The sequence below is a fragment of the Strigops habroptila genome, chromosome 1 (genome assembly GCF_004027225.2).
Source record: "Strigops habroptila isolate Jane chromosome 1, bStrHab1.2.pri, whole genome shotgun sequence".
Taxonomy (NCBI): Eukaryota; Metazoa; Chordata; class Aves; order Psittaciformes; family Psittacidae; genus Strigops; species Strigops habroptila.
The window spans coordinates 49,779,586-49,804,475 of NC_044277.2; the positions used below are offsets into that span (position 1 = coordinate 49,779,586).

Genomic DNA, 24,890 nt, shown 5'->3' on the forward strand with positions numbered 1-24,890 from the left:
CTCCTTTACACCAAAACTACAAGCACAGATCAGCATCCTCTTTCAAATCTTGTGGGATTTTTAGCTGTCTCCAGAGTAAATAAAGCTGTTGTTGCTATTGTTCCTTCTCTTCAAAAATATCCACAGTTCTGTCAAGTATATGAAAGTGATGGTGCAGTAAGATATTATCTCAAAAATCTGATTCCATATATGCAACAAACACCCTTTATTTAAAACACACATACATTTGTATTGCTTGCTCAGAGCTACACAATGACTAAAACAAATGGATAATCACATTCAGGAAATCTTCTTTCTAGTCATACATCTTAGCATCACATACTTTGACAAAGAAAACAGCTTATTAAGAACCTGCTGTAACACCAGTGCCAATATGGAACTGAAGTATCTTAAAACAGTTGCTCCTGCATGATCCAAAGTCAACTGAAATCTTTGGATCCTGAACTTAGTCCTCGCCAGTGATCACAGTCTACCATGTATTAATATAATACACCCACCTAAATAAAGTTGAAATGTTTGTGCATCAGAGAACAATTTGTCTCAGAAAAGCAAGAACAAAAAAATACTTTCAAAGAACAGTTTCTACTAAAAGCTTAATATTAATATTTTACCACTAGGCTCAAACACCAGAGAAAACAGCATATTATAACCTTGAATGGTGACATAAGAAATCCATTATAGTCCTAATTAAAGTGCATTTAGCATAACAGCAAGTCTTGGCTGTGCAAGTCTACTACATCTACGAAACGCTATGAAATGCATTTGAAATTTGGAAAGATCATGTGCAATTCTTTTTTTAAAAAAAATATAATCTAGCTCAAGAGACAAGGATGTTTAATAGCATTTGACTATCCTAACATTTTAAATTTGCCTGAAATTACATATTCATCATATAATCTGGTCCTTATAAATGTTATTATTTATCCTACTGAAAGCTATCAGACTGTCAAGCTTGGGCTCCCAGTAATCTACTACTATATAGGCAGAAAAGCCACAGCTTTGTCCAGAAAAGCTTAACATATGTAGCTCTGATCCAACAATTGCTCTCCATCGTACTCTCTTTGGCATTAATAATTTATTACACTTAATGAGATTTCTAACATGCAGAAAATTAGACAAGTCATTACATCTTCAAAAGATCATTTCCTGCCAGGTGAAAGTAAGAAAGCAGCAGACAACAAGGTAGAGGAACAATCAGTCTGGTTTAGACAAACAGCTCACTAATTCTATTTTTAAGAGTATGAATTAATCATCTCCAGTTACCTCTTAGAAAGCCACTGTTACTTAGTTTTTATATATAACTGTACACCTCAAATCCTTTTTTCAAGTGTTGCACATCTGTCAATTAGCATTGCTGTGATTCAAGGTTCTGTTAAGGTCTGTTTGCTTGATAAGCTTTTTGAAAGCTTAAAGTAATTTCCTCTCAGGTTGCTCCTCAGCACCAAGCCTAATTTCAAATCAGTAAAATCATTCTTCTCTCTCTTTAAACCCTTCATTTATCTCTTTGTCAGAAGCAGTTCTACTTCCTTTACACAAATATTGGTATTTCTTGACACTGTGACGGCCAGTTCCCACAGCAGTAAAAATATGGTCCTTCTCCTCTTCTACTGCTTCTTCCTTTCCTTCTGATCTCACGTACACCAGACTGGAGTTAGACTTATAGGATCTTCACCAAAAGGGATTACCCCAGACATGACTGGTTCAGATTAAAACCTCAGATTCAGAAACAGAAAACAGAAAATTGCTGTTGTTTGAGCCAGCTCATCTCAGTCACACACACCCAGATGAGGAAGTTGTTCTTGCCATGAAGGAGGGTTATTCCACCCTTGTGAAGAAATTTTAGGAAAAAAGAGATTGAAATATCCTAACAGAGTCAACACCTGCTCCTAAACCTTGAGCCTCTGCGGATACAAGCACAAACACAAATTACCTTCTGGCTCCACAAGCAGATGCTGCTAAAAACTGGCAAAGCAATAAGCATGGGCACTGGCAGAGCAGTCTCTTGACTTTAGATCTCTCTTCCCCTGAAAAACAGCAAACTGGAGACATTCAAACTATCAGCAAAGCTGAGACACAAAATCTTCCAGAACATCTTTGAAAGCAGCAAATTACCCTTGTAGGAAAGATCTGAAAAAGATGTCAGCATAGGATGCTGCGGGTGCTAACACTTACAAAACTTAATGGTTTTGTAAATATACGCCCATATTCATCTGCACAGAGGCTAAATCAGCCTGTGCACTCATTGTGCTTTCTGGGTTTGGTTTCAGTTTTATTTTAGAGTGAAGCTTGCTCAATAAACCAGATAAAAGGAATCCATGAGAAAAATAGGAAGATGCTAAACCAGGGTTGAGGTCAGCAAAGTACAGATGCCAACTTAAGAAGGCAGGCCAGTTTTAGAAATAATAGGATATGGATTTACACTGAGAAAATTGCTTATGGTAGGATTAAATAATGCAGACAGATATAAGACTCAAGTGCATGGAGCTTAGATTTTTAGCCCTTTCTTATCTCCAAAAGATACTAATTTTCAGGGTATGATCTGCTTTCCACTTTTCCATTCAAATACCACAGATCCAGTTACCACTTCTTTAGACTACAGGACCAGTCTGTGTGAAAGGAGAAAAGTGGGAGACAAAAATGATCTTTACCAATTGTAGAGAATAAATACTGGCTTGGAACTGACCACTGTTTCCTTAAGGGACTTTGGAGGAAAAGACTGCAACCAAGATACAAGATTCATCTGATTTGTTTCAGCATTTTACACTGCTCCAAGACAGCACAATTTATATTGTGTGCAGAATTAGAGAAGACCTATTGAGCCACCAACTTTTGCCATATTTTGTGACCAGTATGAAACAAGTGTTGGTTTGTTTTGTTGGGGTTTTTTTTCTTTTCTTTCAGGTGGGAAGGGGGATTTAGCATCTGGGATGTTTTTCTGTTGTGATCTTTTAACCACTGCATTTAAAATGTACCAGAAAGAATGCAAGTCTCAATGCTTCTTGCTGTTTCATCTGCATTTACCTTTTCTCATTAAAATTTATGTTAATAATCACACATTACTCCAGAGCAGCAAAAAAACGTGTCCTTGTTTCTGTTAGAAATATTGCACTTAGTATGGAAAGTTGTTTTTAACCTTCAGATTGGGCTGCATATATATAGATAGCGCCTTACAGCATTATTTTTGCAGCCTTAATGGGGAAAATGTACACACTGGGGCAAAGTAATTGGATTTCAGCTGAGAAGCAGCATTTGAATGAAATCAATAAAGATTCTGTCATCTAATATTTTAAGTTTGGTACAACGTGTATACTGCAGGTCAGTGTAAATTCATTAAAAAGATCAATGTGATGGAATTTGTCTTGGGTGCCTTGAAATATCCTATGCTGGCTTGAGAGGAAGTTGCCAAGGAAACAAGGAATGCAACCCAGAGAAACATTTGGGTGTTTTAAGTTGATGGCTGAATTCTACTCAGTTTGTATGATAGTATAATATAGGAAGTTGTCATGGAAACAAAGTTCAACAATGGCTAATGAATAGCCAAGCTGGGCAATTACATCAGGTGGTTAGTTTGGGCTAGAACACCCTTAAAAATGTGAACACTCTGCAGGTTCTTAGTTGTTTTTTACACCATATAAAAAGAGCTAATGGTGCTTAGGCACCAACATGGCAGATCCATTAGCAAAACTATTAACAGATATATCTCTTCATAGCTGGGTTAATTCGAGATATTATAAATCACAACTCCTTAACTAGCATCTAGAAGCTTTGCTATAGGTAATAAACTTGCCTGGAATTTCAAATATACTTCTCTTGTGTTATTGTTCACATTAAATGAAACATTTTAATTAGAAATACTTTGAAAACTCAATTAGTGTCTTGATTGGTGTCTTTTCTCTGCTGAAGGCATTTTGTTTGTGGTGATGTTTTGGCTTTTTTTTTTCTGGGTTTTAGTCCCACATCTAATTTTCTTCAATAAATTCTTGCTGAAGTTATTTTAATTTCTGTAACAGAACATAACAGTCATTTTCCAGGATCATTCAGGCATCAATGTTTTTCTTCTTTATTATTCCGTTTCAGCTTTTCAATTTCCTTTCTTATAAAGTATGATGCATTTCTTAGCTTGTGTACAGTGCTTTAGGCTCTCAACACTAATGTGAAAACTTCTATAACTTTCTATCAAAATCAAAGAAGAAATCCAAGAACATATACCGTAACATGCAATTCATATTCTTTTTTAATGTATTAGAGAAAACCATGACACTTGCACTCTCGGGGAGATTAGCTGATATAAACACTATAACTGAGGATGTAGAGGGCATGCTTTCACTCTCTTAGATACAGACAGACTACATCTAATGTATAGATGAATTAGATTAGGTAACACTTCTGCATGGAAATTCCTTTCCCAAAGCTACTCAGAATTTATAATAATTTTACTTCTCCAATGAAACCCCATTTTTAGCGTTCAAATACTTGTTCCTGGGAAGTTTTTTCTTATCTAATACTCATCCTAAGAGCATCATTCCATTTAATTTGCTAAAAAGCTCCTGGCCATTATGTACTAGAATCAGCCCGTCACTTGTTAAAAATAACAGCTTTTTGAGATTTTTCACAAACATTTTTGTCTGCCTTAAATAGCAAGGAATTAAGATGCCAAATACTGTATAATAACATTTGTATCTACCTCATCATTTTAAGTTATAGCTACAGTTCTACATTTTACATTATGCCATTTCCTCCATCTCCACAATCACACATGCACAATTGTACATTTTGAAGTGTATCTGTGCTTGCACATGAATGGAGGTGAAGAGAGCTTGTGCCATTCACATGGCCAGTATAAATGCTGTATGTCTTTAATGAGATTCAGCTTCTTCCTGAACAAAAACCTTCCCTTTGGCTCTCTCACCTCCTCCTCACCATTGTACCCCAAAGGTGACATAGGTTGGTGGAGTATCCACATACCCTGGGTCCTGTCTGCTCTCTGCCTTGCTGTCCCAGGTTGCTCCTCATCCAGTGCAGCATTAGCTGCAGCTACACTGATGGCTGACAGCAGGAAAAAAAGAGATCCCGTCCTAAAGTGCAAAATTTTCTAGCCCAGCAAGACCTCTCTGGTTTCATGTACTTGGACTTGGAGAAAGGGAATGTAAGATGGAGTGTTACTTTCACATTCATCTTCACATCAGCCTCACAGAGTCCAGATGGATTCTTGGGTAGAAGAAAAAGGAGACTCAACCACTCACAATTTCATTAAAAGTCTTGAAATTTCAGCACTTTCCCAGACCTTTGAATAATGATTTCCAGGAGAATCTCAGCTTTTACATATGTTTCTAGACTTCGTGGTCATGCAGAAAAGGTGTTTAAAAGGTTTAGAAAGAGAGGACAAAGAAACAACCCCCTGTATAGGATTTTTGGGTAGGCTTTTTTTAACATCTCTGTATTTTTGAGAGGCTTAAATCATAATACGTGAATGGTTGGGACCGGTCAAGAATCAGAACTCTAAATGTAAACCATTTTTAGCATGAATGCATGCCCTTGGAAACTACACACGATTTCTTTTACTGTCATTCCTTCCAGAAGAAAAACTAAATAGAACGAGGATTTCACTGAGCACCAGATGCTGTCCCTGCGCTATGAAGGGCACAGTAAGATAGAAGCAAGCAAAAAAAAATTCATTGTCATTCGCAACATTCTAGTTAAGCCTACCTTGCCCTTAAATGTATTTTGCAACCTGTATGATTTCGTAATTGTATAGCTTTGTGTAAAGATAATAAAATAACCTTGAATTGTGCTTCATAGCAACACAATCAATTAACTACTTACATATGGACAAATACTTGAATATATTGTATTGCGTCTGGATGCTATGTCACACTTCTCTCGTACACTGCATTCAATTAACTCAAGGCTGTTGCTAGTTCCTGAGCATGCTGCAGAATAAAGGCCTTTAGAGAAAGGGCATTTGCCTCTTGTAACTGAAGATATTCAAACTTTCAACTTGAATGAATCCTCTGAAAGTTTAATTTCAACACAATTAGTGCTAGAAAGTATCATTTTAAGGCCTGTTGCAGTTTAAAGCAGCTGAGGAAGCAGATCAGAATCTGGCTCATTGCTCATCGCCCAAAGATGGTGCAGTCAGCTGGATAAAGGCAAAAATGCTTCTTTTTGTTTTCCAGGTTTGCTGTGAAGTTAAATGCCAGGTGTTCTCTGGTTTATTATAGAACTTATTAGAAGTTATTAACTTCTTGAGACCTGAAGGGCATGGGAATAAGAAAACTTAAAATTATTTTTCCCTTTGTTTTCTCAACTATTCGCATTAACTAACAAGGAAAAAAAAAAATGAAAAGCTCAGGTGCCAGAGCAGTATTTGCCAAGCAACTGATTTTACTTGATGTTATACAAATACAAGCTGCAGCTCTGGGAATCCTGGGATACACAATTGTGCTACTTTAATAATTGTCTATCCGCCTTAAATGCTCATCTGGGTTAGCACTTACACAAAAATTACTGGCATCACTGGTGTTTCTCATGTTCTTTGTAATCATCAGTGCTACTAGATTCACTCAGGGATAACAAATTGTGCTTTACATAACTAATATGGCAAGCATTTCAGACTTTGACTACTCACAAAAGGTTATCTGCATCCCTCAAAAATATTAATGCTGAAATAGGCACAGAAATTTAATGTATGTACCTGTGAAATCTGCAGCAGGTGTATAAAGGAAAACGCAAAATTTCTCAATTGATTCCTTATGAATAAAGTCTCCAACTGTAAATATGAAAACTGAACCTTATAAAAGTCAACAGTCCTCTTTATATTAATGTAACTTTCGAAATTAATAGGTTTGCGAACTTTTTATTCTTGAAAAACGTTCAAAAAGCTCAATCAACTTGAAAGGCCAGAGCTGTCTTCCTGGGAGAAAGTCTCTTAAATAATAAATATAAAAACCAATAACTTTCAGGCATTTCAGGCATGAAATACAGAAAACTCACAGTAGTTATTCAGTGTATCAGAACCAGGGATTCAAGCCATTTTTATTCACTAGTGCAACTCGGAGAAGTTTGTTTGTCATGAAAGTGCTGTTCACAACAAAGCATCCAGAGCAGAGAAACATTTTAAACATCTCGTGTATGGGACTTCCTATTAGGAAACACAGCCTGTGATATGGCAATTAAACAAAAAAGAAATCATGTCTACACATGACCCTCTTAAAGGAGGAGCAAAGGAAGGATTGTGTCTTCCACTGATTTGGGGAAAATCCTCCCATTCCTTACATGCTCCTTCAGAAGACTTCAACTCTCTTCTAATCTGCATACCTCTCTGCATTTTCCCAGTATGGACTCATGGGCAAATTTAAGCTATGGCCAAAAGACCTAGCAGGGATCAAGCAAGAAAAGGCTCATAAACAGTGCAGGTTGGGACAGAGAATCCAGTAAGTCCCTTGGTTAGCATCAAGACAATGTTCTTGCACTGCAGGAAAGACAGCGTGCACAACTGTGAGCTAAGTCTATATCAAACTCAGTATGGTCTGGCCTCAGTGAAGGGTGGTGAGGAGGGAGCATGGAGGTGAGGCTGTTAAAAGCCAGTTGTCACTTGTTGGGAGGCTACAGCCTCCAGGGTGGACATCTGCAGCAGTGGCACCAGCTTCTCCTCTGGCTGAGGAACAAGACTACCTGGTCTCAAATCCATCTGGTGTGGGGCCTGCTGGCCCTGCCAGTGGCATTCTTCATCCTGGAGGCAGAAATCCCAATGTCTTTCATTCTCTCCCAGTCATTGCAGCCATTCCCCGTACCAGAGTGGAACTGCCAAATCAGACATTCAGAGACCGCCTTTCAGGAGCAGCTTGGCTTTAGCCTGTGCAGCCTTGCTGGGCCAGCAGACATCTGTCCAGAGCTCAGATAAGCCCAGGTGAAAAGTTTAAGTGCTCTGCTGACAGAGAGATTTGTACTAAAATGTGGGTGGAAGCCTGAGTTAAGCCTGCAGTGAAGACATGCTCTCAGTCTAGATGATCAGTCACAAGAATGGCATATCCAACCTGCATCAATGTGCATTTACTGTCCTAAATCACACTGTTGCTAGTGTCAGGAAAGAAAAATGAGTGAAGCAGAGAGAAAATACCAGGTAAGGACAACACACAAGTGAAAATACATATATATGTACACCCAGAAGTACATGTACACGCCCCACACATACACTGTGTAACATAATTGCATTTCACCTAATAATACCTTCAGGGAGATAGTTCAATTTCAGCCATAAAATACAGCTTCAGTATGTCATATATTTCAAGTGCTGTAGTTTCTAACTAGATTGAGGTTGAAATGATCACCTTCATTCATTTCACTGAGAGTAATCACGGTGTACAAACCAACTGGTTAAAATGATAACCTAAAAAACAAAGGGCCAGAAGCGAGAGAGAACCTCTCCACTCCCCTCTGCCTCTACTTGCTTCCCACTCCTCGGCGCTGGATTCCTTAACCTTTGCCACAACTTGCTGGTAAATAGTCTGGGCTAAAATTAGATGTATAGCAAAGGGTAGGTGTTGCCATCTGCTGCATGTTGTTAATTCTTGATGGCCTGATAACATCTATTTTTGATGTTCTTTATTAGCTTTCTGGGGAGGAGAATAGAGGGATAGGCCTCTAGTGCCACCATCAGTGGTTTTCAGTATTTGCCGCTTTCCTCCAGTTGACAACCAGTTTTAACACAACAGAGGGCTTTTAGAAGAACATGCCAAGTAAGACAGGAAACCATGGATACTCGTCTTGAGCACACAATAAAAGAACTGGCAGTAACATCTGGATCTGCTCGCAGTTCATTCGGTAACCAGCACATCTTCTTTCATGCAACTGTGGACTGTTTTCTCTGCTGGGATCTTTTTGTTGTCATTGTAAGCAATAGTCAGATTAGAACTGAGCATTAATAGTGTCCATCCATCTTGGTTGTCTGGCAAGTCAAAACCTCTCCCAGATACTGAGCACGTTTAAACACCTGTGCATACTGCGAATATAAGCTTAGACTCTCAATGAGTGACCGATGGCTATATTAGCTGTTAAGGAAAGTAAAGTTCACAAGCAAAATAAGTATTATTTTGTTCTATTAATCAGCTGAGGAATTACCAACTGTACCTGCTAAGCATTTCTACTGTTTAGAGCTAAAGAAATACAATATCCTTGTCTCAGCTGGATTTTCAAGAGTCTGTTCTGTGACTATGTTCTGTGACATGAAAAGTCACATGAAAGTATAAATAAGTCCCAAGCAAATCTAGGTCTAGCATGACATGAGACCAATTGCTGTGACCAGCACAACCTACCACAACATTGTCTAATAGAACACCATCCCTTTGAATTACATTATTTTAGACATTACCTTTCATTGCAGTGTTTTGAAACCATCACTTCTGCTTTTTCTTGTCTTGTTCTGGACCCTCTATTTTCATTCTTCACCTACTATCATGCCCCCAAAGATGGAGTAAACCAGAAAAATGACTTAACACATATGTCTCTTACTCGGTAATGAACCTGTGAAAAGTGGTTCTCGAAAAACAACAGCTGAAAGCCTGAGTTGCCTTTCTGATCTTTTCCATTACAAATGGCCAAGCATTTTGTATCATGAATGGCTGAGCATACTGCTAACATAAACTGGGAGAAGAAAATAACCTATAAATGAGTTCAGACCACACAAGATAAACAGAATCTTCATCATAGGTAAAATTTTCAAGAAATAAGTAAAGGTTTGTTAATTATTTTAAAGGTTAGTAGTGGAGACTTGCTTTTTTAACACGTTTGGCATTACAAGTTTTCATGAAAAATCCTAACCTTTCTACTGACCCTTTATTTTGGGATTCAGTCTTTATATAGACTTCTTACATTTCTCTTGGAGATTCTCATAAAAGCTCCCTCATTGCATGCTACGTACAAGTTATCTCTTCCTAGAGGCCCTGTAGGTCCTACTCAACAATTCTTTTTCTTCTCCTACATGCTAGAGATTCAGTCTGACACCACATGTAACAGTTGAGTGCTTCCTCCTCTAAAGAACCAGCACCAGTCCAGCTCTCACTGTCACTGAGCTATGATCCTGGCTGGGTGGCTCTGTCATCCTGACCCGTCTGCCCAAAACCCTTCCTGTGAAGGCTTCCTTTTGTCCTTCCAACTGCATGAAATAGCGAACCAATCAAGCACTGCTATCCAGACTGGCAAGTATGTTTGTTTTCAGCATCTCTGTGGTGAGTCAGTGAGACAGATGTACTCCACAGGGCTAGCAAAGTCACATTGCGTTTTTATGAATCGCTGAGGTGTTTGAAACTGCAAAATAACTTCCCAGAGGAGGCGAGTGAGCCTCAGCCTGAGACGGCTCAAACCTTCCTGGAAGACTCACTGCCTAGAAACATTAGAAGGTAAGAAATGGCAACAGCAACTGCAAATGTCAAAGAAGAAACCTACTACTCACAAATGATACATTAAAGATCCGCGTCCAGTGGGAGAACTGCATGATATTAAGCTCTCCCCAGACACAGAGGTCTGTTAGATAGAGCTGGAATACTTTTAACCAAAGTAGATAAATTCTTTAGCTGCTTTTAGAAAGCCTCCTGAAATATTTGGTCTTTTTCAATCTAAACAGTTTTGTATCGAAACATGAACAAGCTATACTAGGACAAGCAGATAAAAGGGAATGTCTGCAGGTGAAAGTGTTACCGTGAATGAGAGAGCACAGCTCCAGCACACCGTGTGAGATAGAAGCAAGAATTGCTAGACACTTAGCTCAGTACTTCTAAAACCGTGGTCTGTAATGTTTCTGATGATCAATAATAAATATAAAAGATGTTAAAAGTGTTAGGTAGCAAGAGCAGCTGTAGCTCATTTCTACAGGAGGTGGGATATGAATCCCTATCATAACAGGAGGCTGCAACCTTCACGAGACAGGAAACTGCACAGACCCTTAACTGCTGCTAGCAGCACAGTTCCTTCAAAGCAAAGGATTAAGTATAAACACATGCAGCCTGTAATTATGGTTTGGTTTGATGCCCCTGCAAAACATGGAAGGATCTACTTCTGATGCAGCGAGTAAAAAGGCTGGGGTCACATGGAAAAAGATGAATCAAAAAATAGTCACAGATGGTTTAGAAAATACTATGCCTGCCTTATACCAAGATATCTGTTGTTTTCTACAGTCCAAATAAGCTGAGAAATTCACAGAAGAAATCATCAATGATGGAGAAAGTGGATACCAGGAGCTGTCAGGCAAAGGGGTATGGTTTTGCTCATGTAAACTAGCATTTCACCAACTTCAGTGAAACTGCCTATGTTCATACCAGCTGAGAACCATCACATGTACCTCCAAGTACTACTATGCAGAAAGGTGAGAAAGAATAAAGGTTTTTCAAAAAATTAAGCCATCATCTACAGCACCCACTGAGAGAAAGAAAACTTAATACTTGCATCTGTAAACCTTACTCACATACTCACTTCTCTCACAAACACACAAATCTATAGAGTATGGAAAAGGATAACGACTGTTTGCTAATCCCTGCCTATTACAAAGGAAGATAAGTAGTCCTCTATAATCAGATCTGTTGAAGCTTCCACTTCTTCATAATAAAACATTCATGTTACAGATGCCCTGACAGATTTTACCATCTTGCCATTTTATTGATTCTTAAATAGGAAAGCTATCGTACTTCTGACAGCTTCTCATGAGGAGACTAATTAGATTATTTCATCATCTGGTTTATCAAAGCAGGAAATACTTAAGTGTCACAGCTGGTCTCAGACTAAATATCTAGTACCAAGATTTTAAATGAAAACTATTACATCTTCACTGGGTAAGCATTTCATAAATGGCTAGACAGTAAAAGATGATCTCACATCTCTGGTGTACAAAGGGAGTCTTAACTCTACAAGTACTTTTGGATTTATTTTCACTTTCTTTTGCTACTACCATTATCAAAGAGACTTTGCATAATGATCAGATCTGGAAAACTCAAGTGAGCTACTTAGATTTCTGGCAAAGATTTATGACTGAGAATTAAAAACTCAGAGACAACACCTTCATTTTAAGTGTATCCCCTGTTATTGATGCAACCTTTCCAAGCAGAATACTCACCACTACGGAGGGATTGACTACAAGGAAGCGCACCCCCCACAGAGAGGACCACTGTCTTATCTCTATTCACTGCCCATCATTCCTCTCCGAATTTGTGTGATATCTTCCTCTTTTGCACACACTACTTTATACAATAATCAAATCCTCCTGTAAAGAAACACATGTGACAAAGCCGGATACTCAGTTTTATTGTTCTTCACCTACTTATATGTGTATGCAGGGAACAAGAATAGACAAGCTACACATTTTAAAGAAGTTTGTTCACCATAGTGATATGGAGTGAAATTGCCAACTATCACCAGCAGACAGCAAAAGGCCTAGGCTTTGGAGGTCTACTTAAGACCTCAAAAAGAGCAGTGTGATAATGGGTAAACCATTTCCTTTGAAGAGCATTCTCATAAAATCATATATAAAAGCAGAGTCTTAGTATAATACCAAAGCCTCAGTAACTTTGTTATGGAATAATATAATCCTGTTTCTCTTACAGACCTATAATGTCATTATGTAAATGGCTATACAAAGCCATGATTACATCAAGAAAATGAAATTGTTGTGTAAGACAGTTCCCAGTCTCTGTAAATGAGGCTTTTCAGCACTACAAAAACAGAAATTTTCCTCCTATAATGTTAGGAAGGAACATTAACATTGTTGATTCTTGTTGCATTTTTTACTTTGAGGGTTATCACAATTAACCTTGAAGATCACAGGACCCAAAAAATTATAGATATGTAAGTCACATCATGCAGCGAAAATTGTAATAATATTTAGATTCCTCTTATGTTCTGCACTTCCTTGACCTTATTAGAAATTTAGAAATCCTTGTAACTTTGCCTGCTCTTTAGTTGGTCAGAAATAGCTCTTTGTAATCTAAACCCTCTTGGGTTCTTTTAACGAGTTAGGCCGTAGGCCTCATAAAATTTTAGATGGAAGTTTTGACTGGGTCACTTTGATGCAGGAAAATGTAATTTTTATGTCAGAACTGTCTTTTTGAAGTTATATGAACCAATAGATGAACCATGAACCTCAGAAAAGGACACATACTTTCTTTCTGAACTCAGCCTAACTTTTGGTGTGCATATAGCAAGGAAAGATACAAAGGTCACATAGTTAAAACCACTCACTGAACAGTTTGAGGGCAGTAACAGAGTCATAAAAATATTTTCAACAAGCTGTCTCCTGAATTAATAGCATATAAGACAGTACTATTAAACAAACCCTGTAAAATTTAGCTACAAACTTCAGTTAATGATCCTGTAAAATCATGACCCACATTGCTGATATTTTTAGCCTGTTACATTATTAGCAATTATTTCAATTTCTAAGTTATAGGTAATTTCTGCTTCCTTGTGCTGTTTTTGGCTGGGATAGAATTAATTTTCTTCATAGTAGTTGGTATTGGGCTATGTTTTGGATTTTTATTGAGAACAGTGTTGATTACACAGGGATGTTTTCATTATTGCTGAGCAGTGCTTACCACAGAGCCAAGGCCTCTTCTGCACCACCCCACCAGCGAGCAAGCTGGGGGTGCAAAAAGAAGCTGAGGAAGGCACAGAGGGGAGAGGTGACCCCAACTGACCACAGGGATATCCCATACCATATGGTGTCATGCTCAGCATATAGACTTGGGGGAAGAAAAAGGAAGGGGGGGAGGATATTTGAAGTGACAGCATTTGTCTTCCCAAGTGACCATTAGCATGATGGAGCCCTGCTTTCCTGAAGATGGCTGAACACCTGCCTGAACATGGGAAGTAGTAAACAAATTCCTTGGTTTGCTTTACTTGAGCATGCAGCTTTTACTTACGTTATTAAACTGTCTTTACCTCAACCTACCTGTTTTCTTTTACTCTTCTGATTCTCCTCCCCATCATACTCAGAGGGGAGTGAGTGAGAAGCTCTGTGGGCTTAGTTGCCGCTGGGGTTAAACCACGACAGCCCTTTTTGGCACCCAGTGTAGGGCTTGAAGAGTTCAAGATAATGACAGATTTGGTTGGAAAGTGCTAGATTGAATTTATTGCTGTTAAAACTGTTTATCTCTTAATCAGCAGGTTCCTGTGCTTGCCATGTGGTTTGTCTGCCCCTCTGTATATTAGAGTCTAGTGCTCATTAGTGGCTGCTTTTTGCTTTCGCTGCTTGCTGTAGTGCTGTGCTGCTGATCATCTTACTCTGCTGTGCCTGGAAACACTTTTATAACAGCAATGGCCATGCGCCTGGGCTGGCTGATGGCCATGGCATCACTGCGTTCTGTGCCACCGTACCAGACAGGCTGGAACTCCAGTGGAGACTCAAGTCAAAGGGACAGTGACCTGTGGATGGGTCCACGTGAGAGCAGGACACACAGAAGTATATGTGGCTGTGAATATGCCCATACCAAAGCAGGTACATGTCAAAGCATCTGTGCTGTTTCTGCCTGTTTCCCCATGCCACAAAGGGGGAGTGAGCGAGCAGCTGCGTGGTACTTAGTTGCCTGCTGGGGTTAAACCACAACAATCCCTTAGGAAGACAAGAAAACTATGACTTTTTTGTCTTTTTCACCTCATCCTTCAATTTGCATGAATAACACAATTGTTTACCTGAATCCTTCTTTAAGCAAAATAGTTTTTAAAAACTAAAAATAAATAGGGAGAAAAAGGTCAGAAATGAAATTCAGATTTTTGTACTTTCTGCAATTGACCTGCAACCAGCAGTGTGCAATGTCCACTGTGCTAACGATGCCAACCAGGGGAACTGCACTCACTCTTCTGTGTTGAAAAACGCTACCATCTTCGAAAAGGCTAAGAGATTTGGTGGATAAGGAATTGGCTGGATGGTCACACTCAAAGAGTTGTGGTCAGTGGCTCAATGTCCAAGTAGAGAACAGTGATGAGTGGTGTTCTTCAGGCGCCCGTATTGGGATCGGTGCTGCTTAATACCTTTATCAGCAGCATGGACAGTGGGACTGAGTCCACCCTCAGCAAGTTTGCTGAAAACACCAAGCTGCGTGTTGCAGTCAACATGCTGGAGGGAAGAGATGGGATCCAGAGGGACCTGGACAGGCTTCAAAGGTGGACCGATGCCAACCTCATGAAGTTCAACAAGGCCAAGTGCAAGGTCCTGCACCTGGGTTGGGGCAATCCCAAGCACAAATACAGATTGGACGGACAATAGATTCAGAGCAGCCCTACAGGGAAGGACTTGGGGGTGTTAGTTGATGAGAAACTGAACATGAGCCAGCTTCGGTGTGCACTTGCAGCCCAGAAACCAACCGTATCCTGTGCTGCATCAAAAGAAGCGTGACCAGCAGGTCGAAGGAGGTGATCCTGCCCTTCTACTCTGCTCTCGTGAGACCCCACCTGCAGTACTTCGCTCAGCTCTGGGGCGACCAACACAAAGATGGATGCAGACCTCCTCAAGCAAGTCCAGAGGAGGCTACAAAGATACTGCAAGGGCTGGAGCATCTCTGCTATAAAGACAGGCTGGAAGAGTTGGGCTTATTCAGCCTGGAGAAGAGAAGGCTCCGGGGAGACCTTAGAGCAGCTTTCCAGTACCTAAAGGACTAAAGCTGGAGGGGGACATTTTACAAGGGCGTCCTAGTGACAGGAGGAGGGGGAATGGCTTTAGGCTGAAAGAGGGAAGGTTTAGATCAGATAGAAGGAAGGAAGGAAGTGGTGAGGCACCGGAACAGGTTTCCCAGAGAAGGTGTGGCTGCCCCATCCCTGGCAGTGTTCATGGCCAGGTTGGACGGGGCTTTGAGCAACCTGGTCTAGTGGAAGGTGTCCCTGCCCATGGCAGGGGGGTTGGATTATATGATTTTTAAGGTCCCTTCTAACCCAAACCATTCTGTGATTCTATTGAACTTTATAGATTGTAAAGTCTCAAACTCTTTACGAGCTAGCCCACAGTAGAGGCTTAGAGAGTCATGAGCATTGCAATGGCACTAGCTTTGGAATAGACTAGGAAAGTGTACAATTCTCTTCCCATCTGGGCATCAGTTTCCACTTTGTCTCTTGTTTCCTCTTTACAGTCCCTCATTTTCTTATGCTGATAAAAATGGCTGCTTAAGGAGGGAAAGGGAATGGAAAAAAGAGGAGGTCTAAGACAGGCCAAAGTGAGTGATATCCCACCAGTTTGGAATACTTACAGGACTGCCAGCCCCACAAGGTTTAACCTGAGGCAAATAGAGACAATGTTACAGCCAAAACAAGACTGACTGACCTCCCCTTCCCCCAGCAGATGATGTTCGGTTTTTACAGAATAAAAGAACTGAATAAGGATGCCCAATATTCCAACTAGCAATAAGCAATACTTTTATTTTAAGTCAATTTACTTACTGACAGGAAAAAAGAAGACATGTCACTGAATATTGAATGTCAGGGTGACAAGATCTTACTCAAATATTTGCCTTCATAGCATTTTATTAGCAGTACATGAATACTATCTCCCTAGCTGATCTGGAAAGTCGCCTATATTCAGAAGCAGGACTATCGTTTCCTTTAGGGTCCTCAAATGAGGCTTCTCCTTGCTCTTTTCTTATCAAACAGGAAGCACCAGAAAACTGATAAATAAAATCCTGGAAAACAATCCTGCTACAGTACTGTTTTCTGTTTTATCTCATTTACTGCTGATTCTTTCCTATCCTCATTCCTACAAATTAGGCATCACAAGGATTAACGGAGAAATCACAGCTTTCTCTCACACGGCTTGCACATTTTTATGTCCTTGTTACAGCAGCAAATTTCGCTATTGTCATGATTTCAAATCCTCAGCTCCCAGAGTGCAGCCGTGTTATGCTTCACATACCTGAGAATGGCTGCAGTTGCACATTCAATGATGCTGTTGCTTGCAGCCTCTCTGTCTTCCTTCACCAGCAACTACTTGTTTCCAACCCCATGCTACACTCTGTTATGCACAGTTGTTTGTGAGAACAGGAAACAAATCAATTCAAATTGAGTTTTCCTAAACCATACAATTTTATGGCCACGCTTTCCCAACAGTTACATGAAATCTAAGGCAATTCCTGTAACACCAATCAGACTCTGATGTAACAAAATAAAGTTACTGATGTGTAAATGGATGCTTGATTAAAGCAAATCAATTGAGAAACAGAAGATGGAAAAGGAGAAATGAAGAACTAAACTGCAATAACCAGAGCTTATGGAAAGTCAGACTTATTTTGTCCTAAGTAAATGGCAAAGTACTAACTGAAATAGGTAAATGTTCTGATATGGGTAATACAAATCTCAGATTTTCTCATCACAAGGAAAAGATTAAAAATGCCACATTTCTTAACGAAAACAACACTGGGATTCCAGTGCCAGGACCTCGGAGTAAACGGTGCCTCCCAGCCCCTCATCTCTTAGGACTGATTGGGAACTAAAAAGCTAAAGAGCTGGAACAGAGGACCACTGAGGAGGACCACCTGCAGTTCAGCAACCAGATAGCTTCCAAGAGACAATGCCTGGAAACAATGAGCTTTTTGGGTCTCAGCCCCACAGAGCAAGGCCTATTACTCTTTAATCCCAGGACAACACACATGGCAGGCTCAGAGCCAAAGCTGAAAGCCACGCTCTGCAGTACACTAGCAGAGTTCAAAAAGCTTAATAAAAAATGCTTGCAGGTGAAAATTTTCAATCCACCCAGAAGAACAACCGTGAGGAGTTGATAGCCTCACCTCCTTTATGCCAGCAATGAAAATCCTCATAGCTAGGCCCAGCAAGGTGACGCCGCCTAGTTAGAGCTGGTTTGATGTCATTTGAGTGATGCTAAAGCTGCTGTAGGACCAGTGAAATCACCCCTCTGTCCAATCCTCTGCATGCTTCCTGCACTGTCGAGATGTGGCCAGGGCCCCAGAAACCCACCTTGGCAGCTGCTCTGCTGTTCATTTATCAGTGTCAATGTTAGGCCTTTGAAAAAAACACCAAGCAAAAATATATTTATCGTGCAGTCTCCGAGCAAGCTTTTAAACCATGTGTGTTATCAGGGTATCTCTAACCAAATCAAAGTACCTTTTCCCCATAAATTAGTAGCATTAGGGCACTGACAAGTAAAAATACAAAGGTGTTAAATTCCTAGTAATACACAACTCTGGTTGTTCTTGAAAGGACAGTTTACCCCTGATTCACACTACTCCAACAGACCAGCTTTGCATGTACACACAAATACACACACACATGCAACTCTACAAAATACTGGCACATCAGACACCCTCCCAGTGCTGTCTGATCACAGCCTTACATCAAGTTGTTATGCCTTCTCATATCTGACCACTGGGCCACAAAGAATATTATACCTGTTCTCAGGTGATCACCATTTAGGTTGGAATACCCAAGATGTCTTCTCCAGCACCAAAAAGCACTTGTGGTTGAGCCACAAAAACAGCTTTCTGAGTGAGATTTCCATTGTACCATTCTGTATGAGGCTCCCTTCTCCCCTTTGGAACAAACTGTAAGACCCAATTTAGGAATGTTGTCTTGCAGGAGCATCTTCCGCCAAAGGTCTCTAGTTAGACTGGTGCATGCAAGTTGCTTCTGATAACCAAAATCTCCTCTCACCCCTCCTAGTGCAATGATTTTTAACTGTTTAACAACTGCGGGCTCAAGCTTTGTCAATGCAACAAAGCAGATTTTGTCCCTAAGCAAGACATGACCCTAACAAGACAAAGGCGATGCCTTTGTTGTATGGGTAGCAGCTTACCTACACCTAACAGTTCCTCTTCCTGCATTTTTCCAACTCCCCACTTTCCTGAAACAACATCAGCAAGCAGTTACCATCACTAGTGAAAAGTACCCAGAAATTTTAAGGACAGATTTTATGATGATGCTTGCTGTAACAGCAGACTCCTTGATTAACTCTAGGTCACAGCATGCATCTCTTCTGTAATGCCAGCCCTGACCAAAGCACAGTGGGTCTCCTCCTGATCCTGGGAGTCCTTTCTATGGAGCCACAGGGTGTCCAGGGCACACAGCTAAACCAGTGAAACATTTTTCAGGTCTTACAATTTAGATCTTGGCTCTGTGAACAGCAGCTCCTTTCCGTAGCCCTGTTCTCTTCAAAAAGCAATCCCTGCCCAGGTGAGGACTGAAGAGCATGGGATAGCAATGTGCTGCTGCACTAGGAATGCTCCTACTCATCACAACATAAGCATGTTACTATATCAAAAGTTAAGCAAGATCCAGGCTGTCAGACGATTCAGAAAATATTTAGTAGTATTGTTTAGTATCTTCATTAATGACATGGACAGTGCAATCAAACGCACCCTGAGCAAATTTGTTGATGACAACACGCTGTGTAGTACCGTTCACGTGCTGGAGGGAAGGGACACCATCCAAAGGCACCTGGACAAGCTTGAGAGGTGGGCCCACGTGAACATCATGAGGTTTAACAAGGCCAAGTGCAAGGTCCTGCAATACAGATACCAATGCAGGCTAGGGATGAAGAGATTGAGAGCAGCCCTGCGAAGAAGGACTTGAGGGTACTGGTGGATGAGAAGCTGAACATGAACCAGCCGTATGTGTTTGCAGCCCAGAAAGCCAATGATATCCTGGGGTGCAAGAAAAGAAGCGTGACCAGCAGGTCAAGGGAGGTGATTCTCACCCCGTACTCCACTCTCGTAAGACCCCACCTGGAGTACTGCATTCCGCTCTGGAGCCCTGAGCACAGTAAAGACATGGATCTGTTAGAGCAGGCCTAGAGGAGGGCCACAAAAATGATCAGAGGGCTGGAGCACCCCTCTTATGAGGGGTTGTCTAGCCTGGGGAACAGAAGGCTCTCAGTACTTAAAGGGTGCTTGTAAAAAAGATGGGAACAGACTTTTTCTTAAGGCATGTTGCAACAGGACAATGTTTTTAAAACTAAAAGAGGGGAGATTTAGGCTAGATACAAGGAAGAAATTTTTTTACAATGAGGGCTGTGAAACACTAGAACAGGTTGTCCAGAGAGGAGGTAGATGCCCCATTCCTGGAAACATTTAAGGTCAAGTTAGACATGGCTCTGAGCAACCTGATCTAGTTGAAGATGTCCCTGCTCATAGCAGTGACTAGGTGACCTGTAAACGTCCCTTCCAACCCAAACTATTCTATGATTATACCTGCCAGCTGGGACACCACAAGACTTCTTTCAGCAACTTGAACAAACCTCATCCCTTGGCTATTCTCTAGCCATCTTCCAGTCCCTTACTGTTAGCTTCAACCCAAACTAAGCAGTAGCTAAGTCTTCAACGGTATGTTGAGGTTAATGAACACAATTCTCAAGGCATAGTAGCATTTTCCTCCTGTAATTTTATAGTTGTTTATGTAGTTTGGAAATCGATCTTCAAAGTCAACTCTTTACTACTCTTTACAGGCATCTATGTGAGCTGAGTCCTATAAAGAGGTAAGAGCTGCTCACTTACTTCACTTTTTCAATAATGTTTAATCTTACAAAAGAAACTTCACTGTTTCCACAGGAGTTCATGCCTAGCAATGACTATTCCAAAAACATATCTTATTGGTATAATTCTTTTTACTTCAGAGAAGTTTAAAAATACAAGTAAAGGTCATATGCTAATTTGACATTTCAAAAATCATACTCAAACCTGAAGCTTCATAAAAGTAAGTTTGATTATGACACTTGATGTACTCTACATATAGGGGCAGCTTAGAATTACTTCTTATTGCTTTATGAACTGAAATCTTATTGCAATAAGACATAATTTTAAAAGGCCTAAAGTAGTAGAGAACACCTAGCCCCAGATTTTTAACATTGTCCTGCTAAAATAACAGCAGATATACCAAATAAAGTATTTTCTGAAAATCACAGTTCTCACTTCACTAAACTGCTATAAAAAGAATTTAGAACTGAAAAAAACTTCTCTTTTGTCACTGTTGTTAGTAAAATACTTTACTAACATAGGCTTCGCCTTCTTTTTCCTTGGAATGTGCGTATTTTAACATACCAAAATAGAAAAGCAGAAAGAGGGAAAAAACTACCATTTCTTAGGAACACTCAAGATGCACATAATACCCATGCTGCTACTCACTATATTTACCTTAACATCTCACTGCTATCCTGTATTCCTCCATCCTTATCTTCTCTCTTGTTCTTTAATTTCTTACCAAGTTTGTATCCTTCAGAGGAAATTTTCTTTTTTATACAAGGCTTGACACAACATCTTTCCACCACAAAATACAGAAAAACTGATATAGATAATATTCTTTTATAAAAGGAAACCAGATCTTAAAACTGTCCTTTTACATTAGCGGGCTTCCCTTATCACTGATTTTTCAGTACACTTCAAATTCTGCTTTAGGGGAATCATCTGACAGACACCGAAAGATCTGATGGCTAGCTGGGGACAGCTGGGATTTCAGACAGCTAGAAAAGTCTAAGAGGCTATTTAAATTATGAATTAAGCCTAACAGGCCGATAATTATGAAACTTCCAACTGCTAATAGCACCATGAGACTTCTGAGTGGGCAACAAACTGAGATATATTGAACCTCCTCCTGAGAAAACCCAGTAGTTTCAGGTTGGCTGCAGATGTAGAACACCACTTCCATCATATTCACAAGGTTTTCTTCACAGCCAGAGTGCTGGAAAAGTAGCAAACAGCTGTCCAAGGCCCAGTTTTGTAACCATTTATGACAGGATCAAGTATTATTTAGACTTCAATCATCAACTTTCGATTTCCAGACTGAGCAGCTTATAACCTGCATGCACATGCCCTCCACATATAAACCATACTCAGGGTCTGGATTCCCAGCTGCTGGAATTAGCTGCTCAGTTTCTGAGCACACCAGCTCAGAAGACAGAGAGAGTGCTAGAAGGCCACAACTTGCAAAGGGACCCCACAGAAAAGACAGATTAAATACTTCATCAATTCTTAAACAGCTTGAAGAAGGTCATTCCCTTAGAAGGCTTCTGCTGGTTAGCTCAAAGGAGAGAAAGGTGGTTTCCTGATCTCCAAGATTGTTCATAACTTTCCTTTTTTTGCAATTAAAAGATAATCCAGAGCCACAGGTAGCAGCAGATGTGGAACAGACATCATAATTTCTTGTGCAGGTTTTAGAGTACAAAGGGAAAACTAGATACATGCAGCAGTTATGATTTATTCCACACTTGAGTCTCCTACAGCCATTTAGTACTGAGACCATCTTCAGAGGGCAGGAGATCTCTGCCTGGGACCACAGAAGCTCCAGGTAGGGAATACCTTGTAAAAATGAAAGCAAATAAAAAACCATTGTAGAATCATGGAAAGGTTAGGGTTGGAGAGGACATTTAAAATTACCTAGTTTCAACCCCCCTGCTACAGGCAGGGACACCTTCTACTTCTTATCCCTTACAATTCTAGGTAAGGTTGCTTAGGCCATGACAGTTTAAAATGTAGGCTGAATAAAATTATGCAGCAAGAAGTGTCTGGCCTGATAACAACTTTCGCTGTTACATTATTTACTGGTTTTGGGTATGTGTTTAACTGTTGGGGGGGGGGCAGGGGTGGGAAGAAAAGAAAAAAGCATTTTTCTGGGTTTGTTAACTCCAAAACATAAAATTGAACAGTAATATAGAAACTGGTCTGCAAATGAGACACTGACAGGGTTTTATTTTTTTTTTTTTTTTAACAAAATTAGAAATAAAAAATCTCCTACCATTTAAAGATTAAAAACCTTCACAGCTCAGACTACCAAAAGGGAAATGAATGTAAAGAAGGTATGCAATACGTTTTGTTCCCCCATTATAAGCACTCAGAACTCAGGAGCTTCCATCAGGGAAATCAGCTTGTCCAGCAGCTCAGCCTCTATTGCTGTGAATGAGTAATTGGCAGAGGCTTCATTAAGTCACGTAAGGAAAGAGAATTTTTAAAATACTTATAATCTTTTAAAATTTCAGGACAATCTAACAGCTTCACATGCAGAATTGTAAGATGTTGAGACTGATCATTTACAAAGTATTCAAAGAATTAGAACCATATACAGAAAGATAGCATTGCTAACTGTTTTAAAAGTGTAATTTTACATAGAATACGGTCAATCAACAATTCATTTGCCAATTAACACAAGCACTGCTCCTTTTATTTCCTCTGAGGTAGACGAATGTAGGATACAACTGCCTTCATATTTATTTTAGTTCAAAATCCACTGTTCAGCAAAAATCAATCTTCTTTAAGGAGACATTATGTAATTCAGCACTTCTATTGCCAATGTTTAAAAATTATACATCATTCTTTAAAAATAATACAAGCGCAACACTGTAGCACTTATGATGCTTAGATTTAATAGCAGCAGTTAAAACACCTTAAAATATCTTTCCTTTCTTAAGGTTTGAAAAAAACAGGGATGGCCTTACACTCTAACATCAGTATTTAAATATCTCAATATAATCGAAATAAAGGACCAGCTCGTTCAAATGGAGATACCATTAAACAGATAGCCTGTCACTTCAAGAATTTTAACTGAAGTGCAATTGGTTTTATTTCTATTACCTTCTGAGTGCACCATCACTAACAGAGGCAAGTTTGAGAGCCTCCTGAGAAGGTGTGGAATTTCAGAATAAACCTACAAGACCCAACTCAGTTTTCATTCCGCAGAACAGTGAAATAATCAATGTGCTGAAACTTCAAAACCTCATTTCCCCAACTGGTCCAGCCAGGCTGTAGGTTGCGAGCAAACAACTCCAAGCATTCCACGTCTGGCTTGAGAAACTCTGCCAGAACTGCTGTGCAAGAGAAGAAACAAAAGAAGGTAACAACAGTGACAAAGGTACAAATAACGACAGTAAACAAATAAAAACTTCTCTGTGCAGCTAGTGGACAAAAAACTGAATGTTTCATTACAAAAGGAAGAGACAGCAAATTAATTTCAGGGGTTTCATCAAGCAGCTAGACTATTTATAGTGAGAAAGTAATTTTAAATAAGTGCCCTTGAGATTCTGAACAATACTGTCAAGGCCTTCAATAGCCTTGATTTATTGGTTTTCATTTAGAGAAAGGGAATGAGGATTTATTTCAGCCTCTACATTGATGAGTTCTGAATTTTTCACTAATATCAACCAAACACATCCTAAAGACTCACTTTGCCCCTACAACACAGGGGCAGTGTTTATAAAAATAAGTAAATAAAACCTTTCCTTAATTAAGATCATTCTTTTCCTCTGCATCTTAAAGGGCATAAAAGCAATTTTTTTTGTTTTTAATGACAACTGAAGAAACACCAGTTAAATAAGCATAGCACTAAAAGGGCTATAAAAATGCAGGGACTTCTTTTTCCCCAATACCAACTTGGCAACTGAAGAAATATTTATATAACTGTGTTCTTTTATTCAGTAACACAGATTTAAAATATCTTCTATCGCTGGGCATTTTTAATGCTTAAATCCAAGTAATCCAGATGCCTGTCATTAACATCAACTGTGTCACCAATTATAACTACTATTCTTGGAGTAACAGAAAAAGATCTTGCATTTTGCCTTAAAAGTATTATTGCAAACAGCTTATTATTAAACATGTTACGTGTCATAAAGATCCATTTAGGTTCATGGCTGGGTCAAGCAAATTCTGAACTAGGTTTCAGGAAATCACTACAAAGATATTATGTATAAAAATATGCCTGAGAAAAGCAAAGGTTTAAGGAGTACCCAACACAGAGGAAGCAGAAAGACTGAAAAACATACCTCTACTAAAAATTACATGTTAAGTTTTTATTTTTGTTCCCGAGGACAAAAGAAAAACTATGAAACCATTTTCTATTCCAAAGGATCTCTTGGTCATTTATCAGATCTCGCAGTGGTTTCTGAATTTCCACAGCTTAAAAATATGGTTCATAAATCCAACATTATGTTG

The 24,890-nt window shown here is 39.6% G+C and overlaps 1 protein-coding gene across 5 annotated transcripts in view; it reads right to left on the minus strand.

Moving 5' to 3' along the window:
• Nucleotides 1–1,911: 1,911 nt before the first annotated feature.
• METTL4 (methyltransferase like 4) overlaps nucleotides 1,912–24,890 on the minus strand; it is a 37,853-nt gene continuing 14,874 nt past the window's right edge. For 2 of the 5 annotated variants that reach the window (XM_030490361.1, XM_030490368.1), the window contains exon 9: nucleotides 23,306–23,767. In XM_030490361.1, the coding sequence (XP_030346221.1) occupies nucleotides 23,622–23,767 (146 nt within the window). In that variant the 3' untranslated portion in view covers nucleotides 23,306–23,621. Of the gene's footprint in view, nucleotides 2,040–11,604; nucleotides 12,251–23,305; nucleotides 23,768–24,890 lie in introns of those variants that run through there. The other 3 variants (XM_030490386.1, XM_030490397.1, XM_030490377.1) reach the window with 3 other exon arrangements.